The 19,155-nt window shown below is 45.1% G+C and overlaps 1 protein-coding gene across 4 annotated transcripts in view; it reads right to left on the bottom strand.

Moving 5' to 3' along the window:
• Positions 1–19,155, bottom strand: part of LOC129827615 (mitogen-activated protein kinase kinase kinase kinase 4-like) — a 131,846-nt gene that overhangs the window by 20,105 nt on the left and 92,586 nt on the right. For 3 of the 4 annotated variants that reach the window (XM_055888609.1, XM_055888610.1, XM_055888612.1), the window contains exons 25-30: positions 17,942–18,109; positions 15,831–15,974; positions 15,060–15,194; positions 12,084–12,184; positions 8,563–8,712; positions 3,140–3,299 (exon numbers count right to left, since the gene is read on the bottom strand). In XM_055888609.1, the coding sequence (XP_055744584.1) occupies positions 3,140–3,299; positions 8,563–8,712; positions 12,084–12,184; positions 15,060–15,194; positions 15,831–15,974; positions 17,942–18,109 (858 nt within the window). Of the gene's footprint in view, positions 1–749; positions 1,174–3,139; positions 3,300–8,562; positions 8,713–12,083; positions 12,185–15,059; positions 15,195–15,830; positions 15,975–17,941; positions 18,110–19,155 lie in introns of those variants that run through there. The other variant, XM_055888613.1, reaches the window with a different exon arrangement.

Here is a 19,155-nt window from a genome sequence, read left to right as displayed (position 1 = left end):
ACAGCCATGAATAAAGAATGGTACCAACACATCCTCAGAGAGCAACTTCTCCCAACCATCCAGGAACAGTTTGGTGACGAACAATGCCTTTTCCAGCATGATGGAGCTCCTTGCCATAAGGCAAAAGTGATAACTAAGTGGCTCGGGGAAACAAAACATCGATATTTTGGGTCCATGGCCAGGAAACTCCCCAGCTCTTAATCCCATTGAGAACTTGTGGTCAATCCTCAAGAGGCGGGTGGACAAACAAAAACCCACAAACTCCAAGCCTTGATTATGCAAGAATGGGCTGCCATCAGTCAGGATGTGGCCCAGTTAATTGACAGAATGCCAGGGCGGATTGCAGAGGTCTTGAAAAAGAAGGGTCAACACTGCAAATATTGACTCTTTGCATCAACTTCATGTAATTGTCAATAAAAGCCTTTGACACATGAAATGCTTGTAATTATACTTCTACTCCATAGTAACATCTGACAAAAATATCTAAAGACACTGAAGCAGCAAACTTTGTGGAAATGAATATTTGTGGAAATGAATATTTGTGTCATTCTCAAAACTTTTGGCCACGACTGTAGATGAGTAATAATTCAGGCGGTAATACAAAAAAACGTGGAATAAGACAAGGGGAATACTTTCTGAAGGTTTCTGACTGTATATACTCTGGTCTGGGCTGAGTTTACTTATACTCTATGAACTCTGCTCTGGGCTGAGTTTATTTACAGTACCAGTCAAAAGTTTGGACACACCTACTCGTTCAAGGGTTTTTATTTTATTTTTCTACATTGTAGAATAATAGTGAAGACATCAAAACTGTGAAATAACACATATGGAATCATGTAGTAACCAAAAAAAGTGTTAAACAAATCAAAATATATTTTATATTTGAGATTCTTTAAAGTAGCCACCCTTTGCCTTGATGACAGCTTTGCACAGTCTTGGCACTCTCTCAACCAGCTTCATGAGGAATGCTTTTTCAACAGTCAAGAAGGAGTTCCCACATATGCTGAGCACTCGTTGGCTGCTTTTCCTTCACTCTGAGGTCCAACTCATCCCAAACCATCTCAATTGGGTTGAGGTCGGCTGATTGTGGAGGCCAGGTCATCTGATGCAGCACCTGATGCAGCAACTCTCCTTTGGTCAAATAGCCCTTACACAGCCTGGAGGTGTATTGTCCTGTTGAAAAAACAAATGATAGTCCCACTAAGTGCAAACCAGATGGGGTGGCGTATCACTGCAGAATGCTGTGGTAGCCATGCTGTTTGAGTGTGCCTTGAATTCTAAATAAACCACTGACAGTGTCACCAGCAAAGCACCCCCACACCATCACACCTCCTCCTCCATACTTCACGGTGGGAACCACACATGCGGAGATCATCTGTTCACCTACTCTGCGTCTCACAAAGACACGGCGGTTGGAACCAAAAATCTCAAATTGGATTCATCAGACCAAAGGGCAGATTTCCACTGATCTAATGTCCATTGCTCGTTGTTTCTTGGCCCAAGCAAGCCTTTTCTTCTTATTGGTGTCATTTAGTAGTGGTTTCTTTGCAGCAATTCGACCATGAAGGCCTGATTCTCTTTGTGAGACTGCCTGCGTAGACTCCGGTCTTGGACGTGACAGAAGTTTGTATTTGGTTTTATTTGCTGCAGTGTTTATTCATTGTCAAAATGCCTGGCCGCTTTCCCACTCTATATTGCTATAGAATTTTTACAAATGCCTTAGTATACGTCATTCCCAAACATTCTATGTATTCCCAAACATTCCATATCTCAGTGCTTGCTGGTCAGATATTTTTTTTAAGTGTCATTCTTCCTGTTACTAGATGTGTCTGTTACTTGAACTCTGTGAAGCATTTATTTGGGCTGCAATCTGAGGTGCAGTTAACTCTAATGAACTTATTCTCTGCAGCAGAGGTAACTCTGGGTCTTCCTTTCCTGTGGTGGTCCTCATGAGAGCCAGTTTCATCATAGCGCTTGATGGTTTTTGCGACTGCACTTGAAAAAACGTTTAAAGTTCTTTAACTTTTCCGCATTGACTGACTTTCATGTCTTAAAGTAATGATGGACTGTCGTTTGTCTTTGCTTATTTGAGCTGTTCTTGCCATATTATGGACTTGGTCTTTTACCAAATAGGGACATCTTCTGTATCCCACCCCTACCTTGTCACAACACAACTGATTGGCTCAAACACATTAATAAGGAAAGAAATTCCACAAATTAACTTTTAACAAGGCACACCTGTTAATTGAAATGCATTCCAGGTGACAACCTCATGAAGCTGGTTGAGAGAATGCCAAGAGTGTGCAAAGCTGTCATCAAGGGAAAGGGTGGCTACTTTGAAGAATCTCAAATATAAATAAATTTTGATTTGTTTAACACTTACTACATGATTCCATATGTGTTATTTAATTGTTTTGATGTCTTCACTATTATTCTACAATGTAGAAAATAGTCAAAATAAAGAAATTAGTAGGTGTGTCCAAACTTTTGACTGTTACTGTATACTCTATATACTTTGGCCTGGACTGAGTTTATTTATACTCTATATACTCTGGTCTGGACTGAGTTTATTTATACTCTATATACTCTGGTCTGGACTGAGTTTATTTATACTCTATATACTCTGGTCTGGTCTGAGTTTATTTACACTATATATACACAGGTCCGGGCTTTGCTGAGCGCTGTCCTGTCTGTAATCTATTCCTCACAGATACCCCTTCCCCTTGAATAATGACCTGGCCAATGGACCCAACTTAAACAGTCTAACAGAACATCTTATTTTTATTGTCCCAAATCTGTCTAGAGGGGTTGGATCCAGCTTGACTCCTCTTTGCACCCAGTGCTCCAAGCACAATTGACAACGGTTACTTCCTGGCTGCTGCATAACAAAAAGGGATGATAGAAGAGACATGTTCTATTGTTTAAATGGTGGGGGTCTGCAGTCTATCAAAGATAGAAGTATTTTTCATTCTGAGTGGAAGTGGAATATCTCTCTAGCCCCTTTCTCAAGACACACACACGCACACGCACACGCACACGCACACACACACACACACACACACACACACACACACACACACACACACACACAGCCTGCAGGTGTTGATTGGGTGAGTGTGTACGATGTACATAAACTCACCGACAGATGCAGGCATCTCTCCCCACTGCAGCACTGTCTCCTTGGTGATGCGTCCGTAGGTGTCTATGTAAACACCCTCGTCCTCATAACACACCAGCACCTCCATGCCACTGCTGTTGGGTAGGATGATGATGGCATGAGGCCGGATCACACCTTGGATCTGAGACAGACACAAAACACAATCAGATGAGATGATTATAAAGTGGCACCCTATCCCCTATCTAGTGCATTACATTTGACCAGAGCCCAAGCAGAATAGGGTGTCATTTGGGGCACAGCCAGGATGATTTCTATAGTGTCTCTATCTGTAGTATAGTGTTATACTGTATCAGTTATCATTCTGTCCGTTGGAAAATAACCATCTTCTTGACTTGCCGACCACTGGAAGTGCAGCACAGCACTCTCACTCCAAATCTCTCCATCTCTAGAAGCAACAGCTATAATCACACAGCCCCACCCCCATCACCAGTTGTAATCCTCCTAATACACAAACTAACATTGTTTAATAAAAAAAAGTTTTATTGCCTCGATCGGCCCACTCTCCCTCCCTGAAACCATCTCGGTTAATTCCAATAGATAAGAGGCTGATTCACACAGTGAACTGGATCTGGCGTGCCTGGCATCAATGATCAAAATATTTGACCTAAGTGACTTTGAGCATGTTTTCCCCATTGTAACATTCAACAGAACAGTAACTGAATGCCTCAATGCCTGTCTGCCTGTCTGTAGGAGCAATCCATTTTTGTGAACGGGATGGTGTACCTAATAAACTGTGTATATCGGTCCTTCATTCTATAATTTCACATCCCCTTTCTCACTCACTATGTTGAATCAGCCCAGCCACTGACTACAGGCAGCAACAGAGAGAGGGTGACGACATGGCTTAATTCATTAGAACGTCTCAGCTAATTAATCGGCACACGATGTCTTGACTTAAATTCTCTAATTACAAACTAATTTGCCAAACACGCTCGTGTGCTCAGCTCTTTCTCTCCTGGCATCGGAATACAACTTAGGTACCCACATGAATGTTGTTTCTATGGCTGGTGAGCTCCACTGAGATGTGATTCAGAGCTATATAACCACTGAACCGCCTCTTGGCAGTGAGGAGGAGGAGGCAGCGAGCAGCAGTGAGGAGGAGGAGGAAGCGAGTGGCAGTGAGGAAGAGGAAGCAGCGAGCGGCAGTGAGAAGGAGAAGGAGGAGGAAGGGAGCGGCAGTGAGAAGGAGGAGGAAGCGAGTGGCAGTGAGGAGGAAGCGAGCGGCAGTGAGGAGGAAGCGAGTGGCAGTGAGGAGGAGGAGGAGGCAAGTGGCAGTGAGGAAGAGGAGGCAGCGAGCGGCAGTGAGAAGGAGAAGGAGGAGGAAGGGAGCGGCAGTGAGAAGGAGGAGGAAGCGAGTGGCAGTGAGGAGGAAGCGAGCGGCAGTGAGGAGGAAGCGAGCGGCAGTGAGGAGGAGGAGGAGGCAAGTGGCAGTGAGGAAGAGGAAGCAGCGAGTGGCAGTGAGAAGGAGGAGGAGGAAGCGAGTGGCAGTGAGGAGGAAGCGAGCGGCAGTGAGGAGGAGGAGGAAGCGAGTGGCAGTGAGGAGGAAGCGAGCGGCAGTGAGGAGGAGGAGGAAGCGAGTGGCAGTGAGGAAGAGGAAGCAGCGAGTGGCAGTGAGGAAGAGGAAGCAGCGAGCGGCAGTGAGAAGGAGGAGGAGGAAGCGAGTGGCATTGAGGAAGAGGAAGCAGCGAGCGGCAGTGAGAAGGAGAAGGAGGAGGAAGGGAGCGGCAGTGAGAAGGAGGAGGAAGCGAGTGGCAGTGAGGAGGAAGCGAGCGGCAGTGAGGAGGAAGCGAGCGGCAGTGAGGAGGAGGAGGAGGAGGCGAGTGGCAGTGAGGAAGAGGCGGCAGCGAGCGGCAGTGAAGAGGAGAAGGAGGAGGAAGCGAGTGACAGTGAGGAAGAGGAAGTAGCAAGCGGCAGTGAGAAGGAGAAGGAGGAGGAAGCGAGTGGCAGTGAGGAAGCAGCGAGCGGCAATGAGGAGGAGAAGGCAGTGAGGAAGAGGCGGCGAGTGGCAGTGAGGAGGAGAAGGAAGCAGTGAGGAGAAAGGAACCACTTCTGACCCCCCAGGTCTCTCACAAGCACTTGCATAACGGCCCACATTCAAACAAGAAGACAGTGTCTGTTATCTCTATGAGGATGCAACAGTTTCGTAACAAGTCTTCGGCTGCACCATTGATACATACACAACATTTCTAATACCTAAGGTGATCCACATTAACCCAAAAATACCTCTTTGCATAAGAAGATTATTACAAAGACTTTCTATATGAGAGCTGCTATAAGTGAGTCCGTACTGGCTTAGACTAGTGGCTTAAACAGCAGGTAGAAAACCAAGTCCCCAAACAAACCAACACCTCAAACAACCCCAAAAGCTCTATGTACAGTAAGTCACAGTCACCACAGGACCAGTGTTAGTCACCACAGGACCAGTGTTAGTCACCACAGGACCAGTGTTAGTCACCACAGGACCAGTGTTAGTCAGCACAGGACCAGTGTCAGTCACCACAGGACCAGTGTTAGTCACCACAGGACCAGTGTTAGTCACCACATGACCAGTGTTAGTCACCACAGGACCAGTGTTAGTCACCACAGGACCAGTGTTAGTCACCACAGGACCAGTGTCAGTCACCACAGGACCAGTGTCAGTCACCACAGGACCAGTGTTAGTCACCACAGGACCAGTGTCAGTCACCACAGGACCAGTGTTAGTCACCACAGGACCAGTGTTAGTCACCACAGGACCAGTGTTAGTCACCACAGGACCAGTGTTAGTCACCACAGGACCAGTTGTAAGGATCCCCATACTTGCCCGGCCGGGAGCCTGTCTCCCCAGCTGCACTCCGCTGTCCACGTGCTGCTGTGGCTGTGCCACCACAATCCTCAGCATCAACACAGGCATCCACAGACACAGCGCTATCTTAATCCGCTGTCTCGGTATCCTGATCATCTCATCATCAACAGCAGCCAACATTGAGAACATACGTGGGAGAAAAGGTGTGTGTGTGTGTGTGTGTGTGAAGGCGAGAATGAGCGGACCAGAGGGTGTCAGTGAGAGAGTGAATATGAGAGTGAATGTGAGAGTGAGTGATTGGGTAAAAGAGAAGGACTCTTCTCTTCCGCTGCAGGGTAAAATACCAGTATTATGGAGTGAAAATATATCAGAAAAAAGTGCTATCAGTAAAAATAGCAGAATAACAGGTCCGTTTAGCAGGCACATGGTTAGCCAGCGCTGCCGAGGTGTACTTAGAGCTATCTATCTGTTGAAAAGTAGCACACATGGATGGAAACTGGGGCCAAAGAGAAGCAGCCAATGATAGCTTTGTGGGCCAGCACAGTGGGAGAAGTGGGATACAGCCACATCACACCTCTGGGCACAGCACTGGGAACTAGCACACTGGGGTGTGTGTGTGTGTGTGTGTCATAGAGCTCATTTCCTTGGGATAGTGTTCTCCCTCTGCTCTGGCTCTCAGCTCCCAGCAGCTCTCTGCAGCAGTGTGTGTGTGAGGTTGTGTGTCTGCAGCAGTGTGTGTGTGTGGGGGGGGGGGGATTCTCATCAGTAGCAGTAGAGGCTGCCTCGGCTCCCCTGTCTACAGTGTCTAAGACTGCAAAACTCTGCACCATTGTGCGCCGCTCTGCTACACCTTGAGCCTCTTAGAGGGGTTAAAGGCATTAACAGGATCCATCACCTGGTCCAGCTGGCTAGACATTCTCAGCCTTGTTCACCTCCTGGCAGACTGACAAACACAGCTGCCATTGAGATTAACTAATCATTAATTACTGACCAAGTCTTACCTCCCTGTATCTTCAGACAACTGTTGTGACCAAGGTAGATTAATGGACTGATTATTGAGTTATTTTTCAGTAAATCTCTTTGCTCCCAAGAAGGGAAAGTTCCCTAAATGTACGGAATCTCCTTTGCTTTGAGGTAAGTGATGTTTGAGCTTATACTGTGACGAAGCAGAATTTCTAAGAGAGGCTTCTTGAGAAATCAATTTACAAAAGACAGAAATGCCAAAAGGCTTTTGCCACAAGGTCAGACACGGACAATATCAGGCCTGGCTTAAACACAAACCCATCCTGTCAATATTAGACTGAAATTAGTCAACTGCCTGTGATGACAAACAGCTTCTACCCACATCGACTCTGAGTCGGAACAAAAGTTCACTGTAAGAGCTGAGTGGCGTGGGTGCAGAGAAAAGGAGCTGTTTAGCTGCTAGAGAACAGAGATCCAGGCTGCATGGCCCTGAGGAGAGGAGGCTGAGCTGGGGAGAGGGTGGAGGAGGCTGGGGAGAGGTTAGAGGAGGCTGAGCTGGGGAGAGGGTGGAGGGGGCTGGGGAGAGGGTGGAGGGGGCTGGGGAGAGGGTGGAGGGGGCTGGGGAGAGATTAGAGGAGGCTGAGCTGGGGAGAGGGTGGAGGGGGCTGGGGAGAGGTTAGAGGAGGCTGAGCTGGGGAGAGGGTGGAGGGGGCTGGGGAGAGGGTGGAGGGGACTGGGGAGAGATTAGAGGAGGCTGAGCTGGGCAGAGGGTGGAGGGGGCTGGGGAGAGGTTAGAGGAGGCTGGGCTGGGGAGAGGGTGGAGGGGGCTGGGGAGAGGGTGGAGGGGGCTGGGGAGAGGGTGGAGGGGGCTGGGGAGCGGGTGGAGGGGGCTGGGGAGAGGTTAGAGGAGGCTGGGCTGGGGAGAGGGTGGAGGGGGCTGGGGAGAGGTTAGAGGAGGCTGGGCTGGGGAGAGGGTGGAGGGGGCTGGGGAGAGGTTAGAGGAGGCTGGGCTGGGGAGAGGTTAGAGGAGGCTGGGCTGGGGAGAGGGTGGAGGGGGCTGGGGAGAGGTTAGAGGAGGCTGGGCTGGGGAGAGGGTGGAGGGGGCTGGGGAGAGGTTAGAGGAGGCTGGGCTGGGGAGAGGGTGGAGGGGGCTGGGGAGAGGTTAGAGGAGGCTGGGCTGGGGAGAGGTTAGAGGAGGCTGGGCTGGGGAGAGGGTGGAGGGGGCTGGGGAGAGGTTAGAGGAGGCTGGGCTGGGGAGAGGTTAGAGGAGGCTGGGCTGGGGAGAGGTTAGAGGAGGCTGAGCTGGGGAGAGGGTGGAGGGGGCTGGGGAGAGGGTGGAGGGGGCTGGGGAGAGGGTGGAGGGGGCTGGGGAGAGGTTAGAGGAGGCTGGGCTGGGGAGAGGGTGGAGGGGGCTGGGGAGAGGTTAGAGGAGGCTGGGCTGGGGAGAGGTTAGAGGAGGCTGGGCTGGGGAGAGGGTGGAGGGGGCTGGGGAGAGGTTAGAGGAGGCTGGGCTGGGGAGAGGTTAGAGGAGGCTGAGCTGGGGAGAGGTTAGAGGAGGCTGAGCTGGGGAGAGGGTGGAGGAGGCTGGGGAGAGGTTAGAGGAGGCTGGGGGCAAAGTTGGGGGTGGGTGACTTACATGCGTGGGCAGGTAGATGTCATAGGGTGTCCCCGAGTCAACGTCGATGGCGTGGAAGCCCGACAGGGAGCCGTAGATGACCTTAAGTCTCTGTCCATCTTCCACCGTCAGGTCCACGGACAGAGGCCTCTGGGGGAGCGAGCCGAACGACTGTACCGGACACACACAACAAGGAAAGACATGAGGAATGACTTAGGGAGAGTCAACATGTCTTATGTCATAACCCTAGGGACAGTGGCAAGAAAAAGTACATTTGAAGTCGGAAGTTTACATACACTTAGGTTGGAGTCATTACATTTTTTTTTTAACCACACCACAAATTTCTTGTTAACAAATTATAGTTTTGGCAAGTCGGTTAGGACATCTGCTTTGTGCATGACACAAGTCATTTTTCCAACAATTGTTTACAGACAGATTATTTCACTTAAAATTCACTGTATCTTAATTCCAGTGGGTCAGAAGTTTACATACACTAAGTAGACCCTGCCTTTAAACCAGCTTGGAAAATTCCAGAAAATGATGTCATGGCTTTAGAAGCTTCTGATAGGCTAATTGACATAATTTGAGTCAATTGGAGGTGTACCTGTGGATGTATTTCAAGGCCTACCTTCAAACTCACTGCCAATTTGCTTGACATCATGGGAAAATCAAAATAAATCCGAAAAGAAAAAGACCTCCACAAGAAATTTCCAAATGCCTGAAGGTACCACGTTCATCTGTACAAACAATAGTACGCAAGTATAAACACCATGGGACCACGCAGCTGTCATACCATTCAGGAAGGAGACGTGTTCTGTCTCCTAGAGATTAACGTATTTTGGTGCAAAAAGTGCAAGTCAATCCCAGAACAACAGCAAAGGACCTTGTGAAGATGCTGGAGGAAACAGGTACAAAAGTATCTATATCCACAGTAAAACAAGTCCTATATCGACATAACCTAAAAGGCCAGTCAGCAAGGAAGAAGCCACTGCTCCAAAACAGCCATAAAAAAGCCAGACTACGGTGTGCAACAGCACATGGGGACAAAGATTGTACTTTTTGGAGAAATGTCCTCTGGTCTGATGGAACAAAAATAGAACTGTTTGGCCATGATGGCCATCGTTATGTTTGGAGGAAAAAGGGGGAGGCTTGCAAGCCAATGAACACCATCCCGACCGTGAAGCACGGGGGTGGCAGCATCATGTTGTGGTGGTGCTTTGCTGCAGGAGATACTGGTGCACTTAAAATAGATGGCTTCATGAGGAAGGAAAATTATGTGGATATATTGAAGCAACATCTCAAGACATTAGTCAGGAAGTTAAAGCTTGGTCGCAAATGGGTCTTCCAAATGGAAGCATACTTCCAAAGTTGTGACAAAATGGCTTAAGGACAACAAAGTCAAGATATTGGAGTGGCCATCACAAAGCCCTGACCTCAATCCAATAGAAAATGTGTGGGCAGAACTGAAAAAGTGTGTGCGAGCAAGGAGGCCTACAAACCCAACTCAGTTACACCAGCTCTGTCAGGAGGAATGGGCCAAAATTCACCCAACTGATTGTGGGAAGCTTGTGGAATTCTACCAGAAACATTTGACCCAAGTTAAACAATTTAAAGGCAATGCTACCAAATACTAATTGAGTGCATGTAAACTTCTGACCAACTGGGAATGTGATAAAAGAAATAAAATCTGAAATAAATGATTCTCTCTACTATTATTCTGACATTTCACATTCTTAAAATAAAGTGGTGCTCGTAACTGACCTAAAACAGGGAATTGTTACTAGGATTAAATGTCAGGAATTGTGAAAAACTGAGTTTAAAAGTACTTGGCTAAGGTGTATGTAAAATTCTGACTTAAACTGTATATGAACCCTTTGGAATTACCTGGATTTCTGCATAAATTGGTTATCAAATTTGATCTGATCTTTATCTAAGTCACACAAATAGACAAACATAGTGTGCTTATTGTATTGTTCTTGTCTATATTGAATACATCATTAAAACATTTACAGTGTCAGGTGGAAAAAGTATGTGAACCCCTAGGCTAATGACTTCTCCAAAAGCTAATTGGAGTTAGCTAACCTGGAGTCCAATGAGACGAGATTGGAGATGTTGGTTAGAGCTGCCTTGCCCTTTAAAAAACTCTCACAAAATATTTGTTTGTTATTCACAAGAAGCAGAAAGTTCAGCACTGTTGCTACTCTGCCAAGGAGTGGCCATCCTGTAAAGATGACTGCAAGAGCACAGTGCAGAATGCTCAATGAGGTTAATAAGAATCCTAGAGTGTCAGATAAAGACTTATAGAAATCTCTGGAACATGCTAACATCTTTGTTGACGAGTCTACGATACGTAAAACACTAAACAAGAATGGTGTTCATGGGAGGACACCTCGGAAGAAGCCACCGCTGCCCCCCAAAAAACATTGTTGCACGTCTGAAGTTTGCAAAAGTGCACCTGGATGTTCCACAGTGCTACTGGCAAAATATTCTGTGGACAGATTAAACTACAGTTGAGTTATTTGGAAGGAACACACAAACCTGAGTGGAGAAAGAAAGGCACAGCACACCAACATCAAAACCTCATCCCAACTGTTTGGGGCTGCTTTGCTGCCTCAGGGCCTGGATAGCTTGCTATCATCGACGGAAAAATGAATTCCCAAGTTTATCAAGACATTTTGCAGGAGAATGTTAGGCTATCTGTCCGCCAATTGAAGCTCAACAGAAGTTGGGTGATGCAACAGGACAACAACTCAAAACACAGAAGTAAATCAACAACAGAATGGCTTCAACAGAAGAAAATACGCCTTCTGGAGTGGGCCAGTCAGAGTCCTGACCTCAACCCGATTGAGATGCTGTGACATGACCTCAAAAGAGAAGTTCACACCAGACATCCCAAGAAAATTGCTGAACTGAAACAGTTGTGTAAAGAGGAATGGTCCAAAATTCCTCCTGACCGTTGTGCAGGTCTGATCCGCAACTACAGAAAACGTTTGGTTGAGGTTGATGCTGCCAAAGGAGGGTCAACCAGTTATTAAATCCAAGAGTTAACATACTTTTTACACTCTGCACTGTTAATATTTACACGGTGTGTTCGATAAAGACATGAACACGTATAATTGTTTGTGTTATTAGTTTAAGCAGACTGTGTTTGTCTATTGTTGTGACCTAGATGAAGATCAGATCAAATTTCATGACCAATTTATGCAGAAATCCAGGTATTTCCAAAATGTTCACATACTTTTTCTTGCCACTGTACATTAAGTCATACTGTATGTAAGGCCAGGAGTATAACCAGGGGCCAGAGTTGTTCCTGGTCAAGACAGGGCCAGGACATACTCTGGTCCTGATATTAATAGTGAATAGTGATGACAGTAGGCACCAACTCATAGTGACTGCTGGGGTTAGTCTGTTTCATATCTTTGATGATATTCTCTGTGCAGTGAGTAGAAAGAGTTCAAACATGTTCATCACAGAGAGATGTGTTAGAACTAGAGTGAGCCACTGAGGAGGGTTCAGAACTAGGACAGTGTTGTCAAGCTGACCTTGAAAGCCATGAACTTATGGTAAGGTTTGGGAGCCCATGCGTACACCTCCACAGCATTCTTCAAGGCAATCACCAGGAACTTAATCTTCTCATATCGAACTGAAATTGCATGTAACAAAGAACAGGGATTTTCAATGAGGATTAGGGATTTCTCTCATACTGAATACAGAACAAGATAAAGGCTTATTACACTACATCAGTCTGTCTAATGATCATTAGTACAAGACCACTGGCACGTTAGTGTTACAATCTCAACAAAGAGGTTTTTGGTTGCGTCCCAAATGGCACCTTATTCCCTATATAGTGCACTACTTTTGGGATGCAACCCATCTGATAACTACACTTTGAAAGGCCGGAAGCTCATTGCCTTCCACTGAGGCAATAGCAGCATGCCTCCGATTATGAGAAACAATACTGAGGGGATTGCTGGGAAGGACAGTGTGTGCCTCACTATGACATCATATCCTTCCTGGGTTGGAGTCCCTGAAATGTCCTCACTCTGTCAACGCTGTAACTAACAGCAGGAAGAGTCACAGGAAAGAGAGGCTCACATTGCTGAGCTCAACACTGCACACTGACAGTCATTCACTCACAGAGTTCACATGCACCCATTTTCTCTCTCACACACACACACACACACACACACACACACACACACACACACACACACACACACACACACACACACACACACACACACACACACACACACACACACACACACACACACACACACACACACACACACACACACACCTCTTGTGCTCTAATGGAGTCAGACACAGAGAATAGATACATATTGAAATAGTTTTTTTCTTGTCTTATACCCATTGCTTTCTGTATATCACAACACAAAGACCTTTGATAAGCAGCAATGTGTCAACGGTTTTAATATTGTTCACACAGATCGTGAGGTTCTATCTGTGCAAAGCATAGTCCTGAGATATTGAGCATCAAAGTTTTCACATCACAGATCTCAGAACTATTTTGTAGTGAATTATTCTTTCATAACCCATTAAGTTCCTCCCTTAAAGGTACCTGAAGTGCAGAGTATCAAAATCCTGAGACATTTGTAAATCATTTTTTTAGGGGGGTGCAATCGCAGATAGAACCTTATGGATCTTAAATGTCAATCTCAAAAATCGAACTTCACAGACATATGAAGAACCATCTAAATATCTATTATACAGTGCATTCGAAAAGTATTCAGACCCCTTTTCTTGATTGAATAAAACATTTTCCTAATCAATTTACTCACAATACCCCATAATGACAAAGCAAAAACAGGTTTTTAGAAATGTTCGCAAATGTATATAAAGAAATTGGAAATACCTCATTTACATAAGTATTCAGACCCTTTGCTATGAGAATTTGAGCTCAGGTGCATCTAGTTTACATTGATCATCCTTGAGATGTTTCTACAACTTGATTGGAGTCCACCTGTGGTAAATTCAATTGATTGGACATGATTTGGAAAGGCACACACCTGTCTATATAAGGTCCCACAGTTGACAGTGCATATCAGAGCAAAAACCAAGCCATGAGGTCGAAGGAATTCTCCGTAGAGCTCTGAGACAGGATTGCGTCGAGGCACAGATCTGGGGAAGGGTACCAAAACTTTTCTGCCATATTGAAGTACCCCAAGAACACAGTGGCCTCCATCATTCTTAAATGGAAGAAGTTTGGAACCACCAAGACTCTTCCTAGAGCTGGCCATCCGGCCAAACTAAACAATAGAGGGAGATGGGCATTGGTCAGGTAGGTGACCAAGAACCTGATGGTCACTTTGACAGAGCTCCAGAGTTCCACTGTGGAGATCGGGGAACCTTCCAGAAGGACAACCAGCACCTAAAGGACTCTGACCATGAGAAACAAGATTCTCTGGTCTGATGAAACCAAGATTGAACTCTTTGGCCTGAATGCCAAGCGTCACATCTTGAGGAAACCTGCCACCATCCCTACGGTGAAGCATGGTGGTGGCAGCATCATGCTGTGGGTATGTTTTTCAGTGACAGGGACTGGGAGACTAGTCAGGATCGAGGGAAATATGAACGGAGCAAAGTACAGAGATATCCTTGATGAAAACCTGATCCAGAGTGCTCAGGACCTCAGACTGGAAGGTTCACCTTCCAACAGGACAACGACCCTAAGCCCACAGCCAAGACAATGCGCAGGAGTGGCTTCGGGACAAGTCTCTGAATGTCCTTGAGTGGCTCAGCCAGAGCCTGAACTTGAACCCAATCGAACCTCTCTAGAGATACCTTAAATAAGCTGTGCAGAAACACTCCCCATCCAACCTGACAGAACTTGAGAGGATCTGGAGAGAAGAGTGGGAGAAACTCCTCAAATACAAGTGTGTCAAACTTGTAGCATCATTCCCAAGAAGACTTGAGGCTGTAATCATTGCCAAAGGTGCTTCAACAAAGGACTGAGTAAAGAGTCTGAATACTTACAGTATGTAAATGTGATATTTCAGTTCTTTTGTTTTAATACATTTGTAAAAATTCCCCAAAATCTGGTTTAGTTTTTTATTATGGGGTATTGTGCATAGATTGATGAAGAAAAAAAACAATTTCATCAATTTTAGAATAAGGCTGTAACATAAGAAAACTTTGAAAAAGTCAAGTGGTCTGAATACTTTCCGAATACACTGTATGTGAGTAACTCATTTTTGACAAAGATTTCAGATAGAACCTTATAGTCCCAAGGTCTCGAGATGTAGGATCTTAATTTGATCACCCTGTTGCAGGGGATTATTTTAATGCTGTAGTAAACTAGCTCAATTTGCTCTCTTGGCCAGGTCGCAGTTGTATTTGATAACTTGTTCTCAACTGGCCTACCTGGTTAAATAAGGGTGAAATAAAAAATTAAGATCTAACATCTGTATAGGCCTGTCATGCAATAAAATGTAAGATTGATCCAACAAATCAGTAGTGATGCTATCATGATCTAAGACCAGGTAGTGTATACTCACCAACTTTGTAGTGCACACATCCTTCCAGGTCCCCTACAGAGGTCCAGCCCTGCCTCTTCTCCACCTCTGGGTCATTCCGAAGGATCTTGTTCCGCAGCCAAGACAGGTAGTACAACCTCAGCTTGTTCTTTTTACCTTAAAAACGGGATAGTGATGGAGTTTAGAGGAAGACAAAGTTGGCTGCAAAAGTAAGTGCAAAAAAATGTCTAAGACAAAACTATACCTACAGGGCGGCTGGTAGCCTAGTGGTTAGAGCCAGTAACCGGAAGGTTGCTGGATCAAATCACTGAGCTTACAAGGTCAAAATCTGTTGTTCTGCCCCTGAGCAAGGCAGTTAATCAACATCCACGGCACCGGGGAACAGTGGGTTAAGCCTCTCTGATTCAGAGGGGTTGGAATAAATGCAGAAGACATTTTAGTTGGACAACTTTCCTATTTGGTGAGTGTGCCTATCCATCCGAGTGGCACTGTGGTCTAAGGCACTGCATCTCAGTGCTTTAGGCATCACTACAGACCCTGGTTTGATTCCAGGCTGTATCACAACCGGCCGTGATTGGGAGTCCCTTAGGGCAGCACACAATTGGCCCAGCGTCGTTAGGGTTTGGCCGGGGAAGGTCGCCATTGTAAATAAGAATTTGTTCTTAATTGACTTGCCTAGTTAAATAAGGTTAAATAAAAATAAATAAGACATCTGTGTGTGTCTATCTCTGTGTACGTGTGAGCGTATATACGGTACTGTATTCTTGTGTATGGTAGTACTACGCTAACTACCTGAGATGGTGATGAGCACGTTGAGGCCCTCCAGAACGTCCATCTGTTGGAAGCGTCTCCTGCTGATCAGAGAGTAGACCTTCCCCTGACCGCTCCTGTCCAGCAGCCACAGACCATTCTCTGTCCCCACCAGCAGGTTCACACCTGGACCAACACACTGTGTTAGTCTCAACATCACAAGCCTCAGCAAGCATAGTACCTGTCCCAAATGGCACCCTATTCCCTGTATAGTGCACTACTTTTGACCAGTGTCCTATGGGACCTGATCATAAGAAGTGTACTATATAGGATATAGGATGCAATTTGAGACACAGGCATACTGTACTATACATAAAAGATGGCCTTTCCCAAATATACCTCTATTGCTCATACACTCTAGACACCATTGTAAGGTAGAGCTATTATCAAATTACGGCAATACCTATCCAATCCTGACAATAAGTGTCTAGGGGTCAGGAGCAGATTGGGTGTTAATCTCGTTATTGTTATTTTACTGCTGCTCTTTAATTACTTGTTACTTTTATTTCTTATTCTTATCCATATTTTTTTGAAACTGCATTGTTGGTTAGCGGCTCGTAAGTAAGCAAAACACCAGTCTCAACGTCAACAGTGAAGAGGCCGACTCTGCGATGCTGGCCTTCTAAGTAGAGTTGCAAAGAAAAAGCCATATCTCAGACTGGCCAATAAAAATAAAAGATTAAGATGGGTAAAAGAACAAAGACACTGGACAGAGGAACTCTGCCTAGAAGGCCAGCATCCCGGAGTCGCCTCTTTACTGTTGATGTTGAGACTGGTGTTTTGCGGGTACTATTTAATGAAGCTGCCAGTTGAGGACTTGTGAGGCGTCTGTTTTTCAAACTTGTCACACCCTGGCCTTAGTTATCTTTGTTTTCATTATTATTTTAGTTAGGTCAGGGTGTGACATGGGGAAGTTTATGTGTTTTTGTATTGTCTAGGGTGTTGTATGGTTTAGGGGGTTAAATAGAGTAGATAGGTTAGTGTTCAGTGTAGGTGTCTAGGAAAGTCTATGGTTGCCTGAATTGGTTCTCAATCAGAGACAGCTGGTTATTGTTGTCTCTGATTGGGAGCCATATTTAAGGCAGCCATAGGCTTTAGCTGTTTGTGGGTAATTGTCTATGTCAGTGTGTAGTGGTCAGTGTCAGCACCATTTCTGTTTATATAGCTTCACGGTCGTCAGTTTGTTGTTTTGTTTTGTTCGTTGCTCTTCTCAAATAAAAGAAGAATGTATTTCTCACACGCTGCGTTTTGGTCCTCTCTACAAAGTCAAGACGATCGTGACAAAACTAGACACTCTAATGTATTTGTCCTCTTGCTCAGTTGTGCAGCGGGAACTCCCACTCCTCTTTTTATTCTGGTTAGAGTCAGTTTGCGCTGTTCTGTGAAGGGGGTATTACACAGCGCTGTACGAGATCTTCAGTTTCTTGACAATTTTTCGCATGGAACAGCCTTCATTTCACAAAAGAAGAATAGACTGACGAGTTTCAGAAGAAAGTCTTTGTTTCTGGCCATTTCGAGCCTGTAATCGAACCCACAAATGCTGATGCTCCAGATACTCAACTAGTCTAAAGAAGGCCAGTTTTATTGCTTCTTTAATCAGAACAAGAGTTTTCAGCTGTGCTAAGATAATTGCAAAAGGGTTTTCTAATGAGCAATTAGCCTTTTAAAATTATAAACTTGGATTAGCTAACACAACGTACCATTGGAACAGAGTGATGGTTGCTGACAATGGGCCTCTGTATGCCTATGTAGATATTCCATTAAAAATCTGCCGTTTCCTGCTACAATAGTCATTTACAACATTAACCATGTCTACACTGTACTTCTGATCAATTTGATGTTATTTTAATGGACAAAAAATGTGCTTTTCTTTCAAAAACAAGGACATTTCTAAGTGACCCCAAACTTTTGAACGATATGTATATGTACCAAAAAAGCTGTAAAAAAACAAAAAGATATTTGTCCTCCGAAGAGGGGTGGTGGTGGAGGAGTTAATAATAAAAATAAAAATACATTTAAAAAAATGCTATTATAAAGGTGTGTTTCTAGGGGATAGGGGCTAGGGGTCGACTGGGTGTTAAACTGCTGCTTACCCCACAGGCCAGCACAGAGGATCTCGGTGTTGAACTTCTTCTTGTACTTGCGGATATCGGGGGTATCACTCTGGGGTCTGATGTTGGTGGGGTTCACATTGACCACGGAGCCCTTCCTGTGGCCGTCTCCCCTGATTGGCTCCTGATTAGCAGGTGGCCTGCCGCTGGCTGGAGGGGGAAAAACGCAATAAGAACCAATATCGTCATTTAAAACCATGGCCTGTAATAGCCACATCTGGTATCTGATTTGATATTAAATATGTACAGGAGAAAACCATATCTGACAGAATACCTTTCTTCTTATTTTACAGTACGCTAACATATAAACATATATTGAATGAGATGTATGTTAAAAAGTCATTTTTTATAGACCAAATCATTCTCTCTGCCACAACAAATTAATTCACTGGCCTTGTTACGGAAAAAAAAGCCATCATTGATGCATTTAATCACCATTGTATTTATCTCTTTGAAAGAACTTCTAAGCCTATTCACAATGACATTGAGCTGGATGCTGATTGGGGAAACTTGCTGAATGATCAGAGAAATTATAGTCAAGGTTTTTATTTTAGGATATTTACTGAAAAATAAGTCCTGGATGCTCTGCTAGCAATAGACAACAAGAAATCCACAGGGGTCTGCTTAACGGCTCTACTTTAACAAACCTAACGCAATAATGCAATGGTCAACCTAAGCGCTGGCGGTAGCGCTATAGGTTTGGGGGGGGTGTCAGAAATATTTTAGCTATTTTCACAACCACAATTATCAGCTCAGTTGCTGCCGTTGGCGTGAAAGTGCTGGGTTTTGATGAATAAACAAGTTGTGGGTGTGTCGAAGCTTGACCCCTCACTGGTCAATCAGAACGTGCTCCATGGCAAAATATGTGGTTGCTTCAAGTTGTGTATTTACGGTCTTTGATGTTTTGCCTTGGAATCAACTCCAATTCCAATGTTAGTCCGTTATAGTTTGTTAAACAGCTTACAGAAACTAAATAACAACATGTAGACCTATCCCATCTTTGCTAAATATGTTAACTTGAATCTATTTGCAGTCAACATTGTTTTAAGTAATTTCATGGCTTCAATGTGGAAATATACAGTGTACATAACATTTACACTGATAGGTGCTAGGCCTACTGTAAATAGCATTATGGCTGAGCATGGACATGACAAATGTTGTCAATAAGCAAGATTAAATTAATTATTGACAAGGCC

The sequence above is a fragment of the Salvelinus fontinalis genome, chromosome 29 (genome assembly GCF_029448725.1).
Source record: "Salvelinus fontinalis isolate EN_2023a chromosome 29, ASM2944872v1, whole genome shotgun sequence".
Classification (NCBI taxonomy): domain Eukaryota; kingdom Metazoa; phylum Chordata; class Actinopteri; order Salmoniformes; family Salmonidae; genus Salvelinus; species Salvelinus fontinalis.
The sequence above is the reverse complement of the archived record's forward strand: the minus strand, read 5'-3'. Positions and strand labels throughout refer to the sequence as shown.